The 27,168-nt window shown below is 45.1% G+C and overlaps 1 protein-coding gene across 2 annotated transcripts in view; it reads left to right on the top strand.

Annotated features, from left to right (window-relative positions):
* The window catches only part of npr1a (natriuretic peptide receptor 1a), a 51,438-nt gene extending 25,082 nt beyond the window's left edge, over positions 1-26,356 (top strand). The window contains exons 6-23 of one of the 2 annotated variants that reach the window (XM_084695718.1): positions 8,422-8,516; positions 8,958-9,093; positions 9,440-9,524; positions 11,226-11,346; positions 11,766-11,840; positions 11,932-12,012; positions 12,278-12,382; positions 13,279-13,350; positions 15,310-15,469; positions 15,722-15,877; positions 17,327-17,495; positions 19,092-19,238; positions 20,993-21,116; positions 21,304-21,372; positions 22,237-22,411; positions 22,599-22,697; positions 25,086-25,166; positions 25,314-26,356. In XM_084695718.1, coding sequence (XP_084551844.1) covers positions 8,422-8,516; positions 8,958-9,093; positions 9,440-9,524; positions 11,226-11,346; positions 11,766-11,840; positions 11,932-12,012; positions 12,278-12,382; positions 13,279-13,350; positions 15,310-15,469; positions 15,722-15,877; positions 17,327-17,495; positions 19,092-19,238; positions 20,993-21,116; positions 21,304-21,372; positions 22,237-22,411; positions 22,599-22,697; positions 25,086-25,123 — 1,907 coding nt within the window. In that variant the 3' untranslated portion in view covers positions 25,124-25,166; positions 25,314-26,356. Of the gene's footprint in view, positions 1-8,421; positions 8,517-8,957; positions 9,094-9,439; positions 9,525-11,225; positions 11,347-11,765; positions 11,841-11,931; positions 12,013-12,277; positions 12,383-13,278; positions 13,351-15,309; positions 15,470-15,721; positions 15,878-17,326; positions 17,496-19,091; positions 19,239-20,992; positions 21,117-21,303; positions 21,373-22,236; positions 22,412-22,598; positions 22,698-25,085 lie in introns of both variants that reach the window. The other variant, XM_084695717.1, reaches the window with a different exon arrangement.
* The last annotated feature ends 812 nt before the right edge of the window (positions 26,357-27,168 follow it).

Here is a 27,168-nt window from a genome sequence, read left to right as displayed (position 1 = left end):
AATAGTTTTATTACAGCAGCAGAAGGCTGGCCACATTGTTCAACAAACCAGTCCTTCTAAGGTTGCCGGGGAATATTCTGTACTTTTCCACTCCTCTTTTCTCTCTCTGTCCCTCTCTCGTCCCCTCTCTCTCCTTCTCTTTCTTTTCTCTCTCTTTCCTTCTCATTCTCTCTCTCTCCCCCTCTGTCTCTTTCTCTCTCTTTGTACCCCTCTCTCTCTCCCTCACTCCACCTCTCTCCCTCTCTCACCCTCTCTCTCTCTATATATATTTTTTTTTTCAAGGCGGGAATGCTGTGCCTCAATGCCGCTTCACAGTTCTGTGTAAAAGGTACGAACACAGAATGAGGAGTCATTGTGGAACCAGCATGAAGCCGGTAGTGAAGGCAGTCAAAGAGCTGAATCATTTCTGTGTAAAATGAACAACCATTACACACTCTAATAACCACACTGACATTGCGCCTCGGTTTCCAGAACATCGGCATTCTATCTAAAATCTCACACTGGGCGCCATTATGCTGAATAGTTTGGTTTACAGTAAGTAAAGCTGGCATAATGGCAGGTCTTCTTTTTGGCAATATTGCGGGATCTCTGTGCGGTATCTCTGTAATCTCTTGTGGGACTTCTCTCTCTGTCTCTCTCTCCGTATCTTTCCCACAGCCACTGTGTCTGTCGGTCTCTCTTTCCACCCCCCTCTCTTTCACACTACCCCCCCACACGTCGTCCGTCTCTACCTCTACCTCCTCCTCTCTCACTCTCCCTCTCTCTCTCTCTCTCTCTCTCTCTCTCTCTGTCTCTCTCTCTCTGTGTGACAGTGCAGATTTTCAAGAGGGAGATAATCAGATGTATTTACAAGAAAACACTCCCTGTAGCAGACACACTACTGACTGACATGCACATACGTGCACACACACACTTCAGCTCAACAGCTGGCATTATGAATAGAGAGAGAATAAGCATCTGTGATAGATTGAGTGGCCTAGAAGAAGACATCTGTTTGATTATCTGAGAGCATATGGATTAAGACAAAAGAACAGTGGTGATACCATAGAGTGCCATGCTGGATTATAGGTGTTTAAACAGTAAATCTGGATACATTCATTACGCTGATAAAACATATTTAATCTCTACAGTACAGACCAGTACAGACTAGTTGCAGGCCAGTACAGACTAGTCACAGACTATTATAGGTAGAGACCAGTTTAGACCAGTACAGACCTGAAGTTTATTAGACATTGTTTCCCTGCTCCTGTGCCCTGGTCATTGTTTTATTGAAGTAATTTTAGATTGTTTGGCTTGTTCAATTTATTTATACTTGTTGAAACATTTTCAAATGTATTTATTATTGTGTTTTCTAATTGCAAGGCTTTGTTTAATGGCATTGCTTCTAGTAAAGGAAAAAATTAAACTACTTCTAAGCACACTCTCTGCACACGCTCAGATGAGCTTTATTGACATAACGTAAGTGCTTCACAGACTAACCCACCAATCACATGAGTCACCTCCTGCTCAGCCAATCAGGGTCTTGCAGAGAGCCTCCACAGCTGGGATCATAGTCTGTACATGGACAACGTGTCTCTGCTTCCTCCCAATACAAAACAGAATGGCGAAATATCCCGGATACGGGTGCTGCCATCTTGCGCTGGTGATTAGTGATGTGTCGTTTGTGAACAATTTGTTCATTTTGAACGAATTATTAGTATGACTCGGGAGTAACGAGTACTCTCAGAGAGCGATTCCTTCATTTTATTGTGGCCGAGAAAAAAAGGTCTAAATAACAAAACCAATAATTATCAGTTGTGAACGAATATCATTCACCTCTTACTAAACCTAGTCACACTAAAGTGAATGAAGTAAGCAAATACTTTCTGTTTCCTCTTATGAGCCTCTGCAAGTCACATGAAAAATGATCCAAAGACTCGTACCCAAAGACCCAGTCAAAATGAACGAATCATTTCTGTTTCCCAAAGCTAGGCAGTACTGAGCCGTTGCAGGTCACGTGAATAATGATCCAAAGACTCATACCTGGCAGATGAACGAATCATTGATCCAAATACTTGATTGGCAGAAGAACGAAACATTGATCCGAAGACTCGGTTTGGAGATGAACGATTTGTTCATCTGCTGGGTACGAGTCTTTGGATAGGTTTTCACGTGACCTGCGTAGTCTCAGTCCTGCTATCTAGAGGAAACAGAAATGAGTTGTTCATTTTGCCTCAGCCTTTGGGTACGGGTCTTTGGATCATGTGACCTCTATAGGCTTAGAAGAGGAAACAGAATGGATTTGATTACCTCGTTCACTTTAGCGTGACTAGCTTTAGTAAGACGTGAATGATATTTGTTCACAAGTAATAATGACAGGTTTTGTTATTTGCACTTTTTTGTACTTTACTTACAGTTAAGTGTAATGTAATTGTTTGCCGCGATAATTCAATGCTAGTGTGAAATGACCATTTTGAATCATACAAACTGTCATGATGCATTATTTTAATCCAGGAATTTCTTTTAAAACGATTTTCTGGTTTACATGCAGGCCTACAGGAGAATATGATAAATGTTTGCAGTGGACGTATTTAGGCCAGGGTATTGGCATAAAAATTTAGCAACACCCCAACATGTAGTTATTAACACGTATCAGAGATCCTAATCATCATAAATCATACACACCCATACAAATATTACTAGTGGTAGGGTGTTGTGACACGGGACCCATGTCACACTTCCATAAAAAGCAATCAGCTTGATTAAACTGTTTTGCTGTCATTTGTAATTTGGATGGTTATTTTATAGAATTTCTGTTTACAGTAATTGCATAGCTCTACAAGCTTTTTCTTCGAGTCCATTCATTCACGGCCAAGCAGACGATACTGGAGGCTGTCTTTTCTAGAGGCTGTCATTTGTGTTCCACAGTAGTGCTTCCTAGTGTGAATGTGACTCTCCCTGATATTGACGCTTCTTTTATCACAGCCATCATTTTTGTTAGATGTCGTTAGACTTCCATCGCTCAACTTTGGCAGGTTGCTGTAGCCTTCCCTTTGAAGGTGACTGGAGGACTAGATCATCTGTGTAGAATGAGGATCTACCTTCTGTGTCATGGAGAGGGAGGCCTCTGCTAGTTGATTCATTCAAATGTTTACACGAGCGTAACTGAAATTACAACCCTGGTAGACTTCTACTTAATTATTTCACGTCTTTTCTCCAATGCCACATGGAGGTAGTCTTTAATAGAGTGGATCTTAGTTGCCAATTCTTCAGTGAGTGGAAATCAAGGGGCTAGGGTAGTTGTTCTTGTTGGGGTTAAATTCAGAAGGTTTCAAGGATGCACAAACACTCTTTTGAATCTAATATAAAGTATATAAAATAAAACAAAAATGTCTATAATAAAAGAAAGTATATAAAATATAAAAATAAAGTATAAATATATATATAAACATATATATATATATGTTCTGTTTTATTTTGTGATGAGCTCTCCTCTTGCAAGCTTTCTATGCTTAGATCCTATGGGGCTTTAGTTCCTAGGTTAGGTATCATTCTGACTTCTTTCCCCCTCCCTTTCAGAGAGCAAAGTTGAGAAAATGTTAACCAGGTTATTCTAAAGGGAAGTGGGTCTAAGGTCATCTGCTAGTCTCTTTCTTACCATGCTGTGCTACAACTGGATTGTTATTTAAGGAAATCCTTTCTTATGTGTCAAATGAATGTATTTGGTTTTACTTTTACTTTGTCCACAACAATCGTAACGGTTGTTTCTATGTTGTTTGATTGTTTGATTTAGATTTTGGTTTGTATTTTCTGGTGAGATGTCTTCATATAGATTTTCAAAATGTTTTTTTTTCCAGATTTTCTTATTTTAGATGGGTGGTACTCTTGTTCTCAATGTGCTCATGTTATTCTACTTATCCAATTATTGGTTTTGGTAAATTGAGTGTTCTGTTTATCTTTTATATCATCTTTGATATCATAACAATTATCTGTTTTATCATAGTTAGTTTCTTTTCTTTTGAACGTTTCTGTACTTTTAGTCAAATAATTTTACATTTTGCAGACGCACTTATCCAGAGCAACTTACAGTAAGTACAGGGACATTCCCCCGAGGCAAGTAGGGTGAAGTGCCTTGCTCAAGGACACAATGTCATTTTAGCACGAGCCGGCAACCTTCAGATTAATATTCCGATTCCTTAACCAGTCAGCCATCTGACCCCCTGATTTTAATTTCATTCATAATTTTGCATATTGTGAAAGATTCAGAAATTGTGAAAGATTATTGTTGACAGCCAGCATATCGGTGTCATGTGGATTGGAATCACAGAAATATTAAATTTTGTTCATCACTTTGGAAGCTGTGAATTTGTTGTCCACCACTTTTACATTTTAGAAGGCTCATACAGAGTGATTCTATCGGGGTCCATGTCAGTGACTACACTGCATCAAAATGCTGAGGAATATGTCAATTTCCCTAAAGATATCGTCTCTCTCCCTCCCTCCCCCCTCTCGCCCCACATCTCAAGTCCCTTTTTGGTGTATAAAGACTATTTCAAATATTCGCAAAGCAAGCATACTGTACATGCAGCACTCTCTTTATCTCCCTTCTTTCTATTTATCTCTCTTTCATTCTCTCTCTCTTTCTTTCACCCTCTCTCAATTGAATTTCAATTTCAAGTGGCTTCTTGGCATGTTAGGAGATGGTTCCATTATTGACAGAGCAAACAAATTGTGCAGTATTACGGCTGAGGTTGTACTGATGCACCCGCCAGGTTTATTCCAGGACACAGCTGTTGTACCTGTTTCAGAACAGTTAGCTCTGTAGGTTTACAGTACTTCAAACACCATACGTCACAAACACCTAGTTTGTGCATCGGTTGAGTCCGGGTTGTGTGTTGAATATGAATTTCGTTTCTTTTGAGGCTTTTCACAAACGGCAAGTCATCCCATAAAATTATGTTGTAACTTTTTTCTACATGCATGCAACAGACACTCTCTCTCTCGCCCCCTCTCTCTCTAAATTAATTCAATTCAATTCTAGTGATAGGAAAGAACAAATCTCCATGTTGCCAAAGCAACAGTGAAACTACAGAAAGATTTCTTATCGATAAATCATCACAACCTTAGCCATACTGTGCACACACCTATCTGTGTGTTTGTGTTCAAATGTCTTTCTCCAGAACTCTGTCTCCACCTCTCTGCTCTCAGGGGACGGGAGTCTGTCCTCTCCTGGCTCCTCCTGCTCACTGGCTGACATCTAATGTCTTCCTTGGTTTTTGATCAGACAGTTGCGTTTTGGATGTTTAGGTAGTCTGCCATTATGTACTGTCTGTTTAGATCCAAACAGCATTTGTGTTTTCTCCATTTTTGTGTAATTCCTTTCAAGCAAATGATGTTGTTTTCTTTTTTGTTACTTGTATTTGTTTGGCCCGATTGAGTGAGTGCTGTCCTGAGGGGTTGTGGGGATGCTTGGTGGACTGCACCTCAGGTCCAGGCTGAGGGCACTTTGATCTCTGTGTTGCTCTTGACAGTTCTGAGATTGGTGGTGGTAGGAGGAGGGTTTTTTAATTGTTATGATGGTAAAACGTTTCAACTCTTTTGAATGTTAATTAGAAGTGGGAATTGGCCTCATTTACTTCTGAGTTCATTATTCGTAGTTTTCCTCTGTGCTCTGAGGATACTCCTGCAAAGCTCTGTGTGAAGTGTTTTGATGGGGTGTTTACCCCATTTGTCAAAGTCTTGGGCCCAGTTTCCCCGACATGGATTAAACCAAGTCGTATAGGAAAGAAACATTTAATGGAGATCTCCATTGAAATGTTTTTAGTCTAAGACTAGGCTTAATCCATGTCTGGGGAAACTGGGTCTTGGTGTATTAAAGGAACCCACAGAACACTACCGTATAGTGCTATAAGTTAGATTGTGGATTTCATTATTTTTGACCATGTACTAATTGGAATATTTACATTTATAGATAGTTTTACAGTATAAAATGGTCCTGTGCCTCAATCCTTACAGCCACGTTAAAATGACCTGTGGATGTTTTTGTTTTGAACCAAATATGTGTAGGTATGTTTGTGTTTGATGACAGTGAAGCCCAATTAGAGAGTGTTTTTATTTCCTTGACATCTGAATTGTTTTTCTTTCTTCAAATTGATGGTGAGGGCCCATGCCTGACAGAAGAACTGTAGGAGATCTAGGAGAAGCACCAGGTCGCGGGCAAAAATGAGGACTTTGATTTCTTAATGGTTTATAATGAGACCCGGTGCTTTTGATTGATCTCATTTATTAGTCGGTTCAGTGATATGAATATTAGACTGGGACTCATAATTGCAATCTTGCTGTATTTTTGGCTATTTTTTTTTAAGTAGTTACTGCATACTTTTTTTTGTGTATTGTTTTTTCTGTAATGTGTTTTTCCTCCCACTCCACTTTCAATTCGTTTGGATACAATTTTCTTTTTGCCAAATTGACTCAATTTTTTTCCAAATCAATAAAGCAGGAACACATGTCGTTTTTTCATTATAATTTCAATTATGATATGTCCATGTGATTGTTGACCATTCATATTTGGCTGTTACTCACGACATCATGTCAAGTCTGTTATTTATTTTAGCACAGAATACCTTCCCCATGTTGCTACTGACACAGATGCCCTGATGGTGTGAGTATCTACCTTTTTGAATATAGGTGTTATCAGTCCTTGGTTCTAGATATAACAGAAATATTCCACACTCAAAACTATGTTAAATAGTTTTGTATGGTAGCCTTGACATTGTTGTCTGTGTATGCAATAATTTAATTCAGAAGTACATGAGGACCGCAGATCATTCTGTTTCAGGGCCTGTAATTCACTCTTTCTTAGTTTTTTGGGGTAGTCCAATGAGTTTGATGGTTTTTAATTGTTTGTTCTAATTTATGAAGTTTGTCTTTTTGTTTCAAATTCATCGTAGACTACATACTTGTGACAGTAGAATTGTTCAAAGTGATTCTGTCATACGTCTCCTTTTTGGATTGCCAATTCTTCTTGCCTTTTTTTGGTGAGAGATTTCCAACGGTCCCAAAAGATTATTAGAATGACTTGGTTCAATAATAATATTTAGTTTGTCTGTGACATGTTGATCTTTTTCTGATCAGAGGTTTTTTTTTGTATTCCCTCAGCGCAGATTCTCACACTCACTTTTTCTTTAGTTTTTTTATGTTTTAAGAAGACTATTAGATTCAGATATACGTTGTACTGCCAGATTTACACCCTCTCTATTGCTGGGATACTTTTCAGCCAGGTAGGTTTCTAGAATGGCCAGATAGTTTTGTTTGCCAAGCGCTTTTTGATAAATGTCCTTGCTAATAGTAGTGCCCTTATAGGGCTCTTTCATACAATATAGTTTATTAGGATTAGTTCCTATATGATTAGTTTTTGCCCTTTTGAGGTAAAAGAAAATCTTTCTCAGTCTTGTTGTTCCTGAGCTGGGAGTGGGAGCCCCGGTCCCTTCCTGTTCCCACGTCCCATCATGCAACTCTTCACACGACTCCTACATTACCCACAACCCCCTGGGCACCAGCAGGGAGCCTCCACATTCACAACATATGGCTCTGTTATGGTCCTCTGTACGTGTGTGTGTCTATGTGTGCGTGTCTCTGTGTGTGTGTGTGAATGTGTTGTGGGGGTGTATGTTCGTCCATCCTATGTACTTTGTGTGACTTTTTTTGATCAATCTAGTGTGTCCACTCTCTGCCACACACACACTCACACAAATCCCAGATACCAGGAGACTGACGCAGGGAGTTGAGTTTCAGTGAGACTCTGGTTACACTGACTAATGGTTCCAGGGGGTCTGTGTGTGTGTGTGCATCTCTTCCTCTTCTCTTCTCTCCTCTCCCTTGCTTAATCTGTGTTCATCATCAGGACCCCTGCCTGGCACACACACGCACACACGCACAGCTGCGTGGTAGGGGAGTGCTGTGAATGATTACTCACTGCTGTGCTGTTTGGACCTGTGTTCATCAGACCAGTACTTGGAGAAGAGAGTGTGTCTGTGTGCCTGTGAGTGTATGTGTGAGCCTGGGAGTGTGTGTGTGTGTGTGTGTGTGAGCCTGTGAGTGTCCTAGTGTGTGTGTGTGTGTGTACTGTCAGGATGGGCCCTCCAAATCAGCTCGTACACAGATACCACATCACACAGCTTTCAGCTGCACATTTTTATGAGTACCACTCACCCTGACTTTACCTCCCCTGTGCCTCCCTCCCTCCTGTTTTCCTCTGCCTCCCACCCTCTCTTTCTCACTCCCTCCTTCTCTCTCTTTCTCCCTCTCCTCCCCCTCCTCTGTCTCTCCAACTTCCTCTATGTCTCCCTCTCCTCCCTCGCTTCTCTCTCCTTGTCTTTCTTTTCTCCCTCCCCCCACCCTCGTCTCTGTGTCCCCCTCCCCCCTTCCCTCCCCATCCCCCAGGAGTAACAGGGCTGGTGGATATAGATGAGAATGGAGATCGGGAGATTGACTTTGCTCTCTGGGATATGACTGACACTGACACTGGTGTCTTCCAGGTATGCCACTTCCTGTTTCCATACATGTACTTCCTGCTCACCTCTTCTCTCTCCTCTCTCTCCTTCTCTACTCTTTCTTTCCTTTCTCCTCTCTCTCCTCCCTCCCTCTCTCTCTCTCTCTCTCTCTCTCTCTCTCTCTCTCTCTCTCTCTCTCTCTCTCTCCTCTCTCTCTCCTCTCATACTCTGTTTCACTCTTTTTCACTTGATCTCATTTATTAGTCTCTCCTGTCTCTCTATTTTGCTCCTCCCTTTTTTCTACCCATCCCTCTCTTTTCTGTCTCTCGCCTTCTGTTACCTGCTTCCTCCCTCTCCTCTCTATCCTGCCCTTACCATACATTTCAGATTAAGATTGTGTGTGTGTATAACATCTGTGTGTGTGTGTGTGTGTGTAACAGCTGTGTGTGTGTATAACAGCCGTGTGCGTGTATAACCCCCCTCCAGATTGTGTGTTTGTATAACACTGGGAGGAAGAAGTTGCTTCTGCAACCAGGAATGGTGATCCAGTGGCCAGGAGGCTCCGCCCCCCAGGACATCCCTGACTGTGGCTTCAAGAACGATAACGTGGCCTGCCTCGCCCGTATGTAATCCTCTGACTAGAAACTTCCTCTATACTGCCTCGTCTGTACGGACCCCTCTGACTCTAATCTGTGACCTGCCTCTAAACTGCTTCTACTGTACACTGCCTCACCCATATGGGCAATGCCGCAATACCTTTCGATAACACACACACAAACGCGAAGACCCACTCTGTCCACCCACACACACATACTTATTGAAAAGGTGTTTTTGACCCGTGTGCTCCAGATGTCTCTCCCAGTCTCTCAGGACAGTAGCCCAAGTCCTATGAAACATCACAGCAGATTCACCATGGAAACGGTTTCTTTGTTTCTGTGTGTGTGTGTGTGTGTGTGTCTCCTCCTCAGGCACAGTGACCATGCACCAGATGGTGGCTGTTGTGGTGTGCTTCATCCTCGTCATCATCGTCACCGTCACCATCTTCATCTACAGGTCAGTACACGCACACACACACACGCACACACACGCACACTCACAGAGACACGTTCTCACTCACTCATACGCGCTTGTACATTCACACCCACGTAAACACAAGCACGCACACACGCACACCTACGCCGACATAGGTACCTGCACATTCTTCCACCCACACAAATTTCTGACAGCGTGTTCTGGTCTCGCCTCTACCTCTTTCCATCTCTCCGTTCTCCTCCCCCTCTCTCTGCTCTCCTCCCTCTCTCTCCTCCCAACCCCTCTTCTCTCCATCCGTCTCTCCTCTTTCTATTTCTCGACTCATGCTCTCTCCCCTTGCTCGCCCCCTCTCACTCCTCCCTCTCTCTTTGCTTCTGCTGTGTTCTCTCACTAACTTCTCTCTCTCTCTCTCTACATCCTCACTCTTTCCCACTTTCATCTCCACCCCTCCCCCCCGCCTGCTCCACTCCTCCCCTCTCACTTTCTTTGTTCTTTATTGACTCATCTGTCCATCCCTTCCCCTTCTTCTGTCGCCGTCTCGCTCTCTCTCGCCACTTTGGTGTCATTTTTCCCTCCCCCCTCCAGGTCCACCTCCCTCCCTCCCTTTCTCTCTCTCTCTCCCCCTCTTTCTCTCTCTCTCCCCCTGCGCTCCCTCCCTCCTCTTCTGTGTGCTGTATTACGGGGAGGTGACAGGGAAAGAGTGTCTTAGTGATGAATCACCTCGGTCTGCTTTCGCACCTCTGCATTCATCCCTCCTTTCCTACTCTCTTACTCTCTCTCTCTCTCTCTCTTTCTCTCTCTCTCTCTCTCTCTCTCTCTCTCTCTCTCTCTCTCTCTCTCTCTCTCTCTCTCTCTCTCTCTCTCTCTATTCCTGTCTTCCTTCTTTCATTCGTCTCTCTGTATCCCTGCCCCCTCTCTCATCTCTCTCACCACCTCCTCTCTCTCTCTCCTGCTCCATTATTGGGAGCTGTTAGAGCACTTCCTGTATATATTGTTCCACCTCCCGCCGAGTACTGCTCAAGGTCGCAAACAGCTGGTAGCTGGTGTGTGTGTGTGAGTGTTTAGAGGCACAGACAGTTTCACATGGACACAACCCTAACTAACGTATCCAATGTAATACTGTAAATCCCTGGTAGAATTATTCCATCTTTCCTGTCTCCCCTTTCTCCTCTCTCCCTCTCCTCTTTCCTGTATAACTCTTCCACCTCTATAGAGAGCACCTCTCCTCCTGTTTCTTAACCTTCCCGATCATAAATCGCATGCTGATATTGCTATATTGTGACAGTGTTATATACTGTGTACCTTGTTACTTATTTCCTAGTAGACACACACATTCTGCTTACATTTCCCAGCATTGCTTCACATCAATGAAACTAAAACACCTGCCATTGACATGTCTGTGATGAACTGCTGGGTTCTGTTGTTTTGTATCTATGTATCTATCAATATATATATATGTAAATATATATATATGTATATATATATGTAATTATCTATGTATGTATCTATCTTTCTTTATATATACAGTACCAGTCAAACGTTTGGACACATTTTCCCATTTTCCCATGGGAATTGTGTCCAAACTTTTGACTGGTACTGTACATTTATCCGTCATCTATCTAGTAATGTCCTACTTCTTACTCTGCCTCCCTTTAACCTGTCTCTCCCTCCACCCTCCTCCCCGCTCCCCGCTCCCCCCTCCCCCCCCCCTCTCCTGAACAGGAAGCTGAAGCTGGAGAGTGAGCTGGCTGCTCAGCTGTGGAGGATCCACTGGGAGGACATCCAGATGAACAACATGGAGAAGGTTCTACGCAGGGCCTGCAGCAGACTCACCATCTCCATGGTACACACACACACACACACAGACAGATACACACACACCGACGCAGACACACACATACACACACTATAAACACACACACACACATCTTATACACACGTACCACACATCAGTGGTTCTCAATCCTGGTCCTTGTCCTAACTGCCCTGCGTGTTCTAGAGATTTCCGTGCTCCAACACACCTGCTTCAAATGAATGGGTCGTTATCTAGCTCAGCAGAAGCCTGATAATGGCCCATTCATTTGAATAAGATGTTTTGAAGCAGGAAATCGTCTAGAACATGCAGGGGGGGAGGCACGAGGACCAGGACTGAGACCCACTGCCATACACACACTCACAAAACACATACGCACATCCCATGCAAACACGGACACCATACACACACTTATTAAGGTCTACAAATGTCTTGTCCCTGTCATGCAGAGAGGCTCCAACTATGGCTCCCTGTTGACCATGGAGGGAAACTTCCAGATCTATGCCAAGACAGGCTACTACAAGGTAGAGAACACATGACCACACACACCTGCATGGTTGGTTGTGATTCAGCTCTAGAGAACATGTGTGAGTGTGACACCTTCTTGTTCCCCAGGGCAACATCACGGCCATTAAATACGTCAACAACAAGAAACGCATTGAACTGACCCGGAAGGTGCTCTTTGAGCTCAAACATGTGAGTTCTGAAAGGAGTGTGTGTGTGTGCAGGAGTGTGTGTGTATGAATGTGTAGGAGCATGTGTGGATGTGTAGGAGTGTGTGTGAATGTGTAGGAGCGTGTGTGGATGTGTGTGTGTGTAGTTGTGCAGGTATGTCTGTGTTGATGTTTCAAGGTCTTTTATCGTAGATGTATCGATGTCCTCCTCTCCTAACCTACGTTTGACAGGTCTGGTCTAGTATGGTAACTGGTCTGGTAACTGCTCTGCTTGGTCTGTTCTGCAGATGCGTGATGTCCAGAATGAACACCTGACCCGCTTCATAGGAGCCTGCATCGACCCTCCCAACATCTGCATCATCACCGAGTACTGTCCTAGAGGCAGCCTGCAGGTAACACAGCTCTCCTCTCCTCTTCTCTCCTCTCCTCCTCTTCCCTCCTCTCCTCTGTCCCCTTCTCTTTTCCCTTCCCCTCTCCTCCTCTCCCCTCCTCCTCTCCCCTCCCCTGTTGAGAAAGCAGTGGCACACTGCAAACTGATGACGAATACTTTGAGAAACACATCCTCTGCTTGCGCAACACCCTGTCATGTGGCGTATAGGATGTGTCTGTGCACATTCATGTTACAGTTATTCCAAAAGGACATGAACAGAGACATACGCAACAATCTAAATGTTTTATACAGCTCATGTTGATTCAACCACACTTCCCCCCCCCAAAATTATATAATTCCCTCCCGAACTTTTTAAAATGTATATCATTCAGGTGTGGTCTGCCATCACACCTCCATGGTACCATTGGGTGCGTTAGATTTGACTTGAGTTCACACCAGCTTGTCTGTAACAAACACGCAACATAAATAGCTGTAACATACTCGGTGTATGTTCGCTTTTTAGCGCTGTAACTAATCCACAGTGAGCCCATTCCACCAGCTCATCAAAGGTCCAGTTGTAATGGGTCGAGTCATTGAACAGGTCGCCTACAGTTTGTGTGGACGTGTGTGAATGTGTGTGCTATCAGTATATTACCTCCCCTGTGTGTTTGTACTGTATGTCTGTCTGTGTGTGTCTGTGTGTGTTGTATAGACTGTTATGGATATTATGGCGCGCTCAGGAGATAAGGTTTGACCGTGCACCTTTGCATGACCTTTATGTGCCAGGTACATGTCACTGAATAATAGTTCTATAATAGTTCTATTAAGATGTAACAGAGCTCATGGTGTGTGTGTGCGTGTGTCTGTAAATGTGTGTGTTTGTGTGTGTATGTGTGTGTGTGTGTGTGTGTTCGACAGGATCTCATGGAGAGTGATAGCATCACCTTGGACTGGATGTTTCGATACTCACTCATCAACGACATTGTGAAGGTAAACACACACCCACACTCTCCCTTCCACTCACACCTACGCACCCACCTACACACCTTCCCCCAGTGTGAATACTCACACCCTCCCCCAGCCTACCTACATCTCATCATGAGTACACTGAGCCAACGGCCCCACGCCTAATCCCTGTATATGAGAGTGTTCTGTGTTTATAATGTCAGGGATTTCCTGGAAACTGCGACAAGTAGACAGAAGCATCACATCTTAAGGACGGGCAGGTGGAGAAGGAGGGGAGGATGAGAGGAGGAGGAGAGGGGGGAGGAGGAGGGGAGAGAGGAGATGAGAGGAGAGGAGGAAAGGAAAGGATGATGAGATGGTGATGTAGAGAAAGAGAGGTGCCTAGAGGATTCAAGAAAAGAGAGGTGTAGTGTTGAGGTTGAATTCCAGAGTGCATGTGGAACCAGTGTCGAAAGAATCTCTGAAATTGAGAGATTATTCGTGTAAATGAGAGATCATCTCTGCAGATGAGATTATTATCTGAGAGATTGTCTGTAGATGACAGATTATGATGATAGTTGAGAGATCACGGGCCCTATCTTGCACCCAGCGCAATTGACTTAGTCAACGATGCAAGTGTCATTCCTAGTTTGCACTCGACGCAAAGCCGACTTTTCCCTCCACAGACGCACGTCGAAATGACTTTGCGCTCCCGTGGGCGGTTCAGCGAAAAAGGAGGCGTGTTCCGGCGCAAATGTTCCCTGGTGCTATTTTGCAGTTTCCGAAAAACAATTCCGCCACCGACCGGGAAAAACGTGGTTTAAAGTCAATGGCGTATTATTCAGATGCTATTTTAAGGGCGCAAGCTTGGTGAACTTCATTTGTAACAACGGTGGCAATTTCCTCCCATGACCCCCCCAATTTGGTTAGGTTTCTTCTCCCATGCCCATCAGAATCAGAATTTGGTTTATTCGCCATGAAGCATATGTTACACAAATACGCGATTTGCTGTGGTAGGAAGGTGCAAACAATAAACATATGCTGGTATAAATTAAGTACATTACTTAAACTAATTCTAAGAACTAAACAATTTAAAAATATAACAATTTAATAAAATTAAATATATGTAACGTCGATCTCCTCGGCTGTGAACCGCTGGCGTGCGCCTGGCAAATCCGCCGTTATAATAGCAATTCGCCATGGAACAAGCACTGCTCTTAAAGGGAATGTGAGATGATGCTCTGATTGGTTTATTGCACGTTACGCCCAAACCACACCCATTAGTAATGTAGCTACTTCAGACCAACCCTTTTTAGATTTGCGCCAGGCGCAAAGTCATTTATCCCGCCGGCAAAATAACAACCAAGCTGAAGTCACGCCCACAAAGTTACTTGCGCTTTGCGTTTTGATACTTGCGTTTCAGATCGTCAAAATAGGGGGGCGCGTCTGCAGATGACATTATTTGACTATGTGAGAGTAGTAAAGAAATAGAAAAAAAAACTGAAGGCCTTCTGACAGCTGTTTCACAAAAACCAACAATGAACTGGGATGCAAGGAGAGATGGAGAGATGGAGAAGAGAAGAGATGAAGAAGAGAAGAGATGAAGGAGAGAAGAGATGGAGGAGAGAAGGAGAGGAGAGATGGAGATAAGGGGAGGAGAGATGGAGAGAAGAAGAGGAGAGATGAAGGAGAGAAGGAGAGGAGATAAGGAGAGGAGAAATGGAGAGGAGAGAAGAGGTGAAGGAGAGAAGAAATGAAGGAGAGAAGGAGAGGAGAGATGAAGGAGAGAAGGAGAGGAGAGATGCAAAGGAGGAGAGTCTGTGAGAGAAGCTGACAGGCCATACAGCAGATGTTGTACAAAGCCTACAATCACCCTCACCGCATGCCATCACAAACTTGTCTGAGGCGGAGAGAGCTGCTGCTGCCATTCATATGCTAACAGCCTTGTCACGGCAATCTTTGATTTGTCGTAAGTGTTTCTTACTGGATTCTGATTGGCTCCAGGGAATGGCCTTTCTCCACAACAGCGTGATTGTGTCCCACGGCAACCTCAAATCATCCAACTGCGTGGTGGACAGTCGCTTTGTACTGAAGATCACTGATTATGGTCTGGCCAGCTTCCATAGAGATTCCAATATGGACGACACGCACGCCTACTATGCCCGTGAGTTGAACACACACACGCTTGTATATCCAGACACACATACTGCACACACACATACACATAGGCTCACACACATGCACACACATAAACTGTATACATACAAACACACGCCTGCACACACACCACACACGTATACACAGACACCCCTACATACATTTCACTCACATATACAGACACACCCATGCATATGCATACACACACACACATAGAAAGCTTATACATATGTGGTATATTCCCCCCCCCCCCCCGCAGGGAAGCTGTGGACCGCCCCAGAGCTGCTGTGTGCAGAGAACCCCCCTCCCTGTGGGAGCCAGAAGGGAGACATCTACAGCTTCAGCATCGTGCTGCAGGAGCTGGCTCTGCTGCGGGGCGTCTTCTACCTGGAGGGAGACCCGCTCAGCCCCAAAGGTCAGGGTCAAGGGCCAAGGGTCAGTCGTCAGGGTCACGCTCAGCTCCAAGGGTCAGGGTCAAGGGTCAGGGACACGCTCAGCCCCAAAAGTCAGGGTCAGGGTCAGCCCCTAGGGTCAAGGTTATGCTCAGCCCCAAGGGTCAGGGTCAGTCCCAAGGGTCAGTGTCAGCCTGTCTAATATACATTCTTGACCTTGCGGTCGGAGTTCAACTAGGAATAGGCGTCCACTCACCTCCACACACCTTAACCACCTGTAAACACAGGAGGCACTGAGCTTCACTGGGATATCAACCAATCCCAGCGCAGTGTTGGTTTATATGCAAATGAGCTTGCGGCGTGCTTTACTTCCTTCCAGCCGGAGCGGGACGACGCAGCCCAATTACTACAGGAGAAGGATGGAGGAATGAAGCAATTAGAGGAGAGAGGGATGGGAGAGATAGGGGAGGGGGAGGAGGGATGGACCAGTTCAGATCACAGACAGAGAGAGAGAGAGAGAGAGAGAGAGAGAGAGAGAGAGAGAGAGAGAGAGAGAGAGAGAGAGACAGACAGACAGACACACAGAGAGAGAGAGAGAGAGAGAGAGAGAGAGAGAGAGAGAGAGAGAGAGAGAGAGAGAGAGAGAGAGAGAGAGAGAGAGAGATGAAAGTGACTGAGAGAAGAGGAAGAAGGACCAAGAAAGGAGAAATAGGATAGCTGGTGGAAGAGGATAGCTTTTCATTGTTCTCTGGAATGTCAGGGTAATGTCTGTGTGTGTCCATGTCTGTGTGTGTATGTTTGACCCCCTTGACAGCTCTGAAAGGTTCGTGTGGACACACAAACACACACATGCCCCCCATCCCCCCGAACACAGACACACACATTCACCTGATGCAGTGCAGGTGTGATCGGTTGTTACTGAGGGGGAGATTATGAGATTCAGACCGAGAACAGGTGGAGAAATGGAGAGGAGAACAAACAGAGGAGAAAGAGAAGAGAGGGATGGAGAGAAAGAAGAGAGAGGGGTGGAGATAGAGAAGGGAGTATAATTGAACCTTTGAAGCCCTCAGTTTCCCAGAAATAAATCTGTATCACGGCAGATTTAATTAGAACAGAAGTCCTGCTCCTGGAGAGAGAGAGAGAGAGAGAGAGAGAGAGAGAGAGAGAGAGAGAGAGAGAGAGAGACAGAGAGAGAGAGAGAAAGAGAGAGAGCCTTATGACGATAAAGGGAGGGAGGGAGGGAGGGAGGGAGGGAGGGAGGGAGGGAGGGAGGGAGGGAGGGAGGGAGGGAGGGAGGGAGGGAGGGAGGGAGGGAGGGAGAAAGAGGGGAGGGTGGGAGTGGCGGAAGAGAATGTTGTGAGGGAGCTCAAATGGACAGAGAAAAAGATGAGAATATACCAATACGTACGAGGTACCCACAGATAGATTAGGCCTACAACTAATTGTTCCTCCCCCCCTCTCCCTCCCTCCAGAAATCGTAGAGAGAGTGGGTCGAGGCGAGTGTCCGTACCTGCGGCCCTCTCTCTGCTCTCAGAGTCACAGCGAGGATCTGGCTCAGCTCATGCAGCGCTGCTGGAGCCAGGACCCCTCTGACAGACCAGAGTTCAACCACATCAAACTGCTGCTTCGAAAACACAACAGGTACACACACACTCGCACACACCCACACTAACCCTCTGACAAGTAAGTCAGGTTTATGTCAGTAAATCGGACTCATTTTCAGTTGATTCGGTTTCATAAAACTTTTTTTAAGTTAGAAGTAGTCCCTCGGTTACTAGCTCGGTTACTATGGCAACTACAGTAATGCTGAGAAACAAACCCGGTCTGGGGCATGTTAACTGTCAGGCTTAGCTTAGACATTCCTTTAACACTGACCTGACGGGAAAATGATGATAGACCACAGACCTTCTGGCATGATGACATGTTTTATTTCATTAACCACTATCAGTTCCAAAGTTTATGTTTAGAGAAAATCGACTTCAGCAAATAATACATTTTAATAAATTAAAAAATAATAAATTATAGGCAAATCTACTTAATGCATTTAGGCTGATGCCACATAAAATGTTCATAAACTGTGCAAAGAAAAGTCATTGACTGGAAAGGTTTGACCTAAATCCAATGCCTCTATCCTGTATGTTCTCAATACAAACCACGTATAAAATGTATTGGTTAATGTCGGTTAATCGTCTACATTAAACAATGTCAAAAAAGTCAACATTAGATGTATTTAGTGGGTGTATGTTTTTTTTTTATCGATGAAGTAAAGGTCTATAATAATAATAATAATAATATGGACTTCAACCTACGTATGATTCATGTCAGTCGTGACGTGTCGTTGAAAGGATGAGGTGGTGGATGAGGGACCTGTCATAGTGCGCTGCTTACAGAGAACATGCTTTCAGGGAGAGGTCACACGGTCGGGAACATCGTCTAGGTCTTAAGAACAGCGTGCACTCACAATGATCTTCACTACTTGAGCCTGACTCAAGTGATACTGATTTTGTGAACTAGAATTAGCCTTTATGGAACTGCTTTGTTTGGGACTTTAATCCCAGTTTTTTTTTTGTGAGAGGTTTATGAAACAGACCCCAGAGTTTAACCATATCAATCTGCGGCTACGGAAACACAACAGATATACACACAAACACACACATACACGCATACATGCTTACCCCTCTGACAGACCAGAGTTCAACCAAATCAAACTGCATTTAGGTCAACCCAATATGTATACTGCCACATACACAGCTCTAAGGCTGTGACAAAATATGGAGAGCATTCCGATAAACTGATAAAATGAATGTATTAAATAACGAAAGGAAGTGACAGCCACACCATGATGATGTGTGTCAGGCAGTAGCGCAGTGCTGTAAGTGGGTAATCAGAGAGTCAAGTCATGTTGAAGGGCGGAGAAACAAAACAGTCAAAACAATGCCGCAGCGAAACAAAACATGTCTGGTGAGAGGTCTCTCCAATGCATGAACTGTGCTCTGTTAAAGCGTGCACACACACACACACACACACACGTGTACACTTATACACAAACATACACTTCCACACATACGCCCTAACCCTCTGACTAGAGTCAGACTCGAGTTCAACCACATAGGTATCCACACGCTGCATATACTGTGGACTGTACACACACACACTAACATAGATAAATACAGTATATACCCACACTCACAGACAGTACACGCACACACATTCTCACCCACTCTCTGCCCCCTGTAGGGGCTATGGCTCCAACATCCTGGACAACCTGCTGTCTCGCATGGAGCAGTACGCCAACAACCTGGAGGAGCAGGTGGAGGAGAGGACCCAGGCCTACCACGAGGAGAAGCGCAAGGCAGAGGCCCTGCTCTACCAGATACTACCCCAGTAGGTCCACACACACACGCACAGTATGGGCTCTGCTCTGCTGTGGTTCATCAGTGAGCATCAGAGGCACGTTGACATTTCGGTCCAAATGTTGGCAAACGTGCCACCTGGAAGACGTCGACGGCTCCACCCTCCTCGGAGGTTTAAGCTGTCGCCTTCGTTGGGGCTCTTTGTGCACCCGTGTGTTGATTTGCGTCGGTTGCCCAACAGGCTTTTGTGTGTCTTTGTCCCATTAAATACCTGCTGTGCTGGGGTCCTACCCAGTGTCCAGACTCACACTGTGGCAAAGAGAGAGGGAGAGGGGTGACAGACGGGGGGGGGGGGGGGGGGGGGGCAGGGGAGTAAACAGGGTCAGTGGTGGTGAGCTCCCCACTGGCAACGTGGGATCCAAGGCGGTCGTTCAGGCGTAGGACTGTTCAGAAAGGAAGGTTTCCAAGGTTAGCCTTCATCACCCCGAGACGGTGTCAGCCTCCCTGATAGAAAGATCTGCCCCCTGCCTATCTCTTACTGATTTGGCCGAACCAGCAATAATCCAGCCCGTGGGGATCAGAGTGTCCTTGTAAGGCGTTAAAGACAGCTCTGACTTGGATTGGAAGCTAGTTGAGAGAGGTAAGAATAGGTGTCATGGGGCCAATCCTTTTGGTGTTTGTCTATAATCTGATGTCAGCCTTTTGCACCAACTGCTGCATTTGAGGGGCCTGAAAAGAATATGTTCAAGCATCAAGAATGTTTCCTATTTTTTCAATGTTAAATAAATGGACTAAAGCCATTTATGGGGAATGCTTTAATATGGCATTCAAGTTAGAGGTCAGGATTCGTTGGGAGTCAAAGATCTTGTTGATAATTTGGCTTGGGTAGACTTTGATACCATCAACTGAGGTCAGATCTTCTTTTGGGTCCTAGAAGTAGCATCTCAGATGTATTTGAGAACAAAGAGGCTGTCGTCCATGTCCTTATTGCCGAGACTCGTTTCTCGAACATGTGGTATTGATCTAGGCATCAGGGAAATTTGAATTTGAAGATCAGCAGTGTTCAAATGTGCTTTCAGGTGTTGCCAGCTGTAAGTCAATAGCGAGTGCTATTTCAGTACAGTGGTGAGAATGAAATCCAGATTGGAGGGATTCTAACAATCGATTTCAGTGTGCAGTGGGCCACAGCTTTTCCAAGGATTTTTGAAAGAAACTGATTTGAGATTGCCTTATAGTTACTGAGAGCTTCAGGCTCTTTTGCAGGAACTCAATGACTGCTTGTTGAAAGGCAGCAGGGTCTTGGCCAGATACAGTGATAATTCTTGATAATACTTAGCATAGGGGGGCCAATTCAGTCCAGGTTTGGCAGGAAAGGTGTTGAGAAGGCGTGGTTTAGATCATTGGATGAGGAATGATTCCAGAGATGCTTCCAGAGAGATAGGGCTGAGGTGAGAGCCTAAGCTAGCAGCGCTATGGGCTTAAAGCTCAGTCCCTTGGGTCCAGGCCCAGTCTCTACAGGGCCCCTTATTGCGTTGATTTCGTGGTTGAAGAAATTAAGAAGAACATTGGGGAAAAGATTTGTACTAAGACCAAGTGTATGTTTCCTTTTTTTGTAGCGGTATCAACTGAGAACTTTGAGTTGTGTCGGTTATCTGTGAGCAGGTCAGACAGGGTCGCCTGATCTGACCGGGCGACGTCATGTGATTACTCCAGCAAGCTAGCAGGTTACCTGTTAGCGGGGATAGAGTGGTAGAGTATCATGAGGCCATGTGCTCCTGTTCCCAGCTCAGTGGCGGAGCAGCTGAAGAGAGGGGAGACAGTGCAAGCCGAGGCGTTTGACTCAGTCACCATCTACTTCAGCGACATTGTGGGATTCACAGCCATCTCTGCGGAGAGCTCCCCCATGCAGGTAGCACACACACACACACACTCACACACACACTCATACACACACACACTCATACACACACACACACTCACACACACACTCATACACACACATAGGTACAGACACACAAATATATTCTGTCAGTGACTCAGTGTCAGTGTGTGTCCTAATGAGGAGTGTGTGTGTGTGTGTGTGTGTGTGTGACCAGGTGGTGACCCTGTTAAATGACCTCTACACCTGCTTTGATGCCATCATCGACAACTTTGATGTTTACAAGGTAAGTCCTGGACCTAGCGTGAGTGGTCCCATTATCGTCCACCTAGCTCTCGATGCTCGTTAGAAATTGTCACAGCATTGTACTTTAGTAGTATATAGATACACACCTATACTATAACATTCCGGTTTTAAAATCCAATAAGGATATGCCGGGATTTTTTTTCCTCCTAATTTTAGCAGTTAGCCGGGGGTCCCATTATCGTCCACCCAACCACTTTTAATGGAGAAATGTCAAGTTTGACATTGCGGAAGGCAGATGTTACACATACGGTTTGAGAGCGTATTTACATACTCACATCTCAAAGTAAGAAGCTGTAATTTGGTGTGCAGCAATATAAGGTGTGTACATATCGATGAAATACTTTCTTTCGTTGCTGCTGCATATCTTCTTTAAGAAATGAATGGAAGAAACGGTCGTGGACGATAAGGGGGTGTGGAACGTTGGCGAGTTTCTGTGGACGATAATGAGGCCGCTTACTCTATTTATCTATTCATCCATATTTCATTCATCCATCCATCATCCATCTATCCATCCATCATCTATTCATCTGTCTATTGCTCATCCATCTCTCATCTATCCATCCTTCCATCCATCCATCCTTCCTTCCATACCAACAAGTTGCAGAGCAAGGTCTGACTCTATTCTTACTTTCTCTTCTCTCTCTCCTTCCCATATTCTTCTTTTTCTCCCTTTTTTCTTCCTTCCATTGAGTCTCTCTTTTTTCTTTCTACCCCTCCCTTCTCTCTCCCCCTCTCTATCTTTCTCCCTCCCCTCCCTCCCTCTCCATCTCTCTCCCTCTCTCTCTCTATCCCCATCCCTTCCCTCTCTGTCTTCTCCGCCCCCCCCCCCCCCGCTCCCTCCCAGGTGGAGACGATAGGTGATGCGTACATGGTGGTGTCGGGCCTCCCGGTGCGGAACGGGAAGCAGCACGGTCGGGAGATCGCCCGCATGTCTCTGTCCCTGCTGGAGGCTGTCAAAACCTTCCGGATCAGACACAGACCCAACCAGCAGCTACGCCTGCGCATAGGCATCCACAGTGGTGAGAGGGAGGGGGGTCTACAGGGGTGAGAGGGAGGGGGGGCACAGGGGTGAGGGGGGATTGTAGACTTTATATGTGTGTATGTGTGTGTGTGGGGGGGGGGGTGACATTCACTTTGTGGTAACCATGGCCTTATTAAGTTTGAGATCTTCTAAGATCTGTGATGTGTGTGTGTGTGTGTCCACAGGTCCAGTGTGTGCTGGGGTGGTGGGTCTGAAGATGCCAAGGTACTGTCTGTTTGGAGACACGGTGAACACAGCGTCTCGGATGGAGTCCAACGGAGAAGGTGAGGGCGTCTTCCTCCTCTTCCTCGTCCCCTCACTTCATCCGCATCGTCTTCCTCTTCATGATGTCACTTCACATCGTCATCCTCCTCACCTGCCCTCACATCTTCCTCTTCATCATTCTCACTTATCATCATCATCCTCATCTGCCTTCATATCTCCATCTCCCTTCACATGATCATCCTCTTCTAGCTTCAGTAGTAGTAGTCGTCAAGGGCCAGGTCTGATCTCTGTGTCTCTCCTCTGTAAACTCGACACATGATCAATGTCCAGGGCCGGAACTACATATGAACCTCCCGAAGTTCACATCTCGGTTTACAGTAAAAGTACACAATAATATATTTATATATAAATATAAATATCAAAATATGAAATTGTTCCAGAATTCTAATCAGTCTGTGGTTGGAACTCACTAGAACTGCTACAGGCCTCCTGATGTGTTCTTCTCTGGTTATATCCTGCCATTCCTCTGGAATCCTAACTTCAATGGCTTTGTCTCACCCTAAGTACACTGTATGTACATGGATTATAGGTCTGACCGAGGTGTGGTGTATGACAAATCTTTTCTTCTGTGCTGTATGACACATCCCTTCGTCTGCGGTGCATGAATGAGGTCTCTTCTTCTGTGGTGTATGACACATCTTTTTGTCTGTGGCGTATAAATTAGGTCACTTCTTCTGTGGTGTATGACACATCTCTTCTCCTTGGGTGTATAACTGAGGTGTCTTTGGACGTTTATCAATCCATGTTTTTTTTCCATTCACGTCTGCATTCTCCGTCCTTGAGATCTGGCAAGATTGTTTCTGTCACGAACGTCCCTTCTCAGTAACAAAAGTTTTGTGGGCATGACTGAGGTATCTTCATCTGTGGTGCTCCTGTGTGCAGCTCTGAAGATCAACGTGTCGGAGGCGACCCGGGCGGTGTTGGAGGACTTCCACTGCTTCCAGCTGGAGCTGCGAGGAGACGTGGAGATGAAGGGCAAAGGTCGCATGAGGACCTACTGGCTGCTAGGGGAGAGCAGCCCACACACACCCTGAGGGGGGAGGGAGGGGTGGGAAGGAGGGAGGGGACGGGGGGTGGAGGGCGGACGGGGTTTGCAGCACCAACGTAGCCTGGATGGAGAGATAATGGGGGGGGGGAGGGAGGGAGGGAGGGAGGGAGGGAGGGAGGGAGGGAGGGAGGGAGGGAGGGAGGGAGGGAGGGAGGGAGGGAGGGAGGGAGGGAGGGAGGGAGGGAGGGAGGGAGGGAGGGAGGGAGGGAGGGAGGGAGGGAGGGAGGGAGGGAGGGAGGGAGGGAGGGAGGGGTGTGGGGCAGAAGAAAGAGTTGGAGGGATGAGGAACACTGACGGGAGGAATCTATATGTGTGTGTATAAGAAAGTATGCTGTATCACAGAGGTTGTAGCAAAAAGCTGTGGTTCTGTGGACTGCCAGGGCTGAATGTGACGTCTTGACTGTGATGTGGAGGAAACATGACATTGGAGCTGTACAGTTTTCAAGGGGGGGAGGAGGAGGGGGAGAAGGTGTTTTCTATAGGACGAGTGATTGGATCCATACTGGCTCTGTCTTCTGGACTTGCTCTTCGGACAAGCAGTGGAACATTGCTACCCGGTGGAGTGGAGATGTAACTGCGGTATAGAGCCACATGGACATCTTGGTTTCGAGACACTTGGTAGCCCTTACAGACAGACAGAAACTGATATTAATGTGTTAATTTATCAGACCTTTTAATCCAAAGCAACGTACAGGGGGGATTTGAACCTGCCACCTCCTGATTGCATTCAGGTGCTCCACCACGGAGCTCTACCTGGAGAGGACAGCTGATTCCAGTGTCTATCTGAAAGAAGGTCAAGGTTGGATTCTTAGGAGGGACCGTTTCCTGTCCTGTATTAAACTAGTTAAGGCTGTTCCTCGCAAGGATTCCTTTTAGTGTAAACACATTCATAGACCCTGACCTCCTTGGTGCCCCTAACCTTCTGACATCCCACCACGTGTGTGTCGGTGTGTGTGCGCGTCAGTGTGCATGTGTGTACGTGTGTGCATGTGTGTGTCTGTATGTGGTGTGTGTTTGTGGTTTGTGTATGTTTGCGTTCGTGTTTTGGTGTGTGTGCATGTGCGGGTGTGTCTATTTGCACTGTGTGTGGCCGTGTTGTGTGTGTTTATGTTTGCGTGTGTCACATGTGTTTGTGGTTTGTGTGCGTGTTTGTGGTGTGAACACGTCTGTGTGAAGTATGAAGACGTTCTCGTCGCCTCTTATGAACTCCTCTTCCTGTGACTCTCTGGTCCCCGGATGGTCTGGTATGTGGCTCAGTAGCGCCACCTAGCACCTCGGTGGTGCGATGACACCACGGTCGCTGTCACTATAATCAAGCTCCTCTCTTCTGATTGGCTAGATCCCAGCTCCCTGCTCACCCAATCAGCAACGGCCTAGTGTTCTGGGTCATGTGAATGTGTTTCTGTACAGTATTGAACAGGTGGGTTCTCTTCTGAAATGCCTCTCAACTGCAAATGTATTCGACTCTGCAAACATAGTTTTATCCTCATGTCTGGTCTGGAGTCGCATACATTGCAGCTCCTAACATCTGTTCATATGTTTGAATCCTAATGACTGCGGCGAACAGACTCAGGGGTTCTGAACCGAGGTCAGGACAGGATGTGGGCCGTGATCTCAACTTTCTTGTTTCTCACCAGTGAATGTAGCACCACAAGCCCAGAGAGAGAAAAAAAATCTGTTGTTTTTATGAAGCTGTTGAATGATTCCTTTAGTCGTGGGTTCTTTTTGTCGGTATTGTTTTCACATGATGATCTGATAGATGATGTTCAGTCTGTTTTCATCTAGTGAAGTTCTGATCGTGTTTCTAGAGTGTCAGACTAGTGTGTACTGTTGTCTGGCCCTGCAGTGTAGAATAGAGACCACGTCCAATGACACACAAACACAGATACAGTCACATAGTCACACACACAGATACAGTCACACACATAGATACAGTCACACACATAGATACAGTCACACACAGATACAGTCACACAGTCACACACAGATACAGTCACACACATATACAGTCACACATAGATACAGTCACACAGTCACACACAGATACAGTCACACACAGATACAGTCACACAGTCACACACAGATACAGTCACACACATATACAGTCACACATAGATACAGTCACACAGTCACACACAGATACAGTCACACACATATACAGTCACACATAGATACAGTCACACAGTCACACACAGATACAGTCACACACAGATACAGTCACACAGTCACACACAGATAGTCACACATATATACAATCACACACACACCAACATACACAAATACAGATACAGTCACATAAACAGTCAGGTTGCATTGTATGCTGTTCTGACTGCTCACAGATCTACTTCTAACACTCCTTTGATGTAAAAGAAGAAAACTTATAAACTGTACTGTGCTCTTTTTGTTGCTTTTCCTGTATTATAAGGATAATGATTTATTTTAGAGAATATGTTTACTACTATGTTACTTATTAATATGTGTGGTTGTGTTATAAATGTTGATTCGCATTTGGTTGAATGTCTTAATGGAGCCAGTGGAGAATGTATGGCAGCTGTGTGATGGATTTGGAATCTATAAACGCCTGGACTCTGCAGTTCACTTGTTACCTCAGTCAGTTTTCTGAGATGTTTTTCCATAAATGTACAGGTTAGATACAGATTATGACTTCATATGGCGAAAGGGAAACTGACACATTGCTTTCACACGCAATAAATCTCCCACTTCATCTTTTATCCTGCAGCACTGCAAAATGGTACAACAATATTCAAATAATATTATATTTTCTTCATTTATCAGATGCTTTGATCTAAAGCAACATGCATATCGTGCATATAGAAAGGAGAACAACAGGTGTCAGTGGTGGATAGTTCTGACAGTACCAGAGACCATGGGCCTATCTAGCCCTATTTTGGGGACACCCCCCCCCAAAAAAAAAAAAAGTTTCATTAGCCCCCCCAATTTTTAAAATAAAAAAACAAATTATATATTATTGTTTTTTCACATTTTAAATCTAAATTAGTTAATTTATCTTGCTAAAACCCACTTGAGGACAGTATTTAAAAGAATAGAGAAAAAAAAATCAGGGGGAACATGTCCCCAGACCCCCCTAGTTTTGCTGGGTCACAGGAAAAATACTAGGTTTTATCTAGGGGCTTAGCCCCCCAAACGTGGGAACCTAGATTCGCCGCTGCCAGAGACAGTGGTTAGAATCAAGGAACGGTACTTACCAGGCAAAAAATCCCATCTCAGTTCCCATGGTGCAAAAATCAAAACTCAACTACAGTAAGCCTACTGCAACAACATCTCAGCTGCAATGTAACATGGTACAGTGCAGCAAAATCAATGTCAGTGCAATATACATTTTGCTGACACAATCTCATTTGAAAAAGTATGTGTGTGTACTGTGTATATAAACACACACA

The sequence above is a fragment of the Hypomesus nipponensis genome, chromosome 4, assembly GCF_054491055.1.
Source record: "Hypomesus nipponensis isolate SF chromosome 4, ASM5449105v1, whole genome shotgun sequence".
Lineage (NCBI taxonomy): Eukaryota > Metazoa > Chordata > Actinopteri > Osmeriformes > Osmeridae > Hypomesus > Hypomesus nipponensis.
The sequence above is the reverse complement of the archived record's forward strand: the minus strand, read 5'-3'. Positions and strand labels throughout refer to the sequence as shown.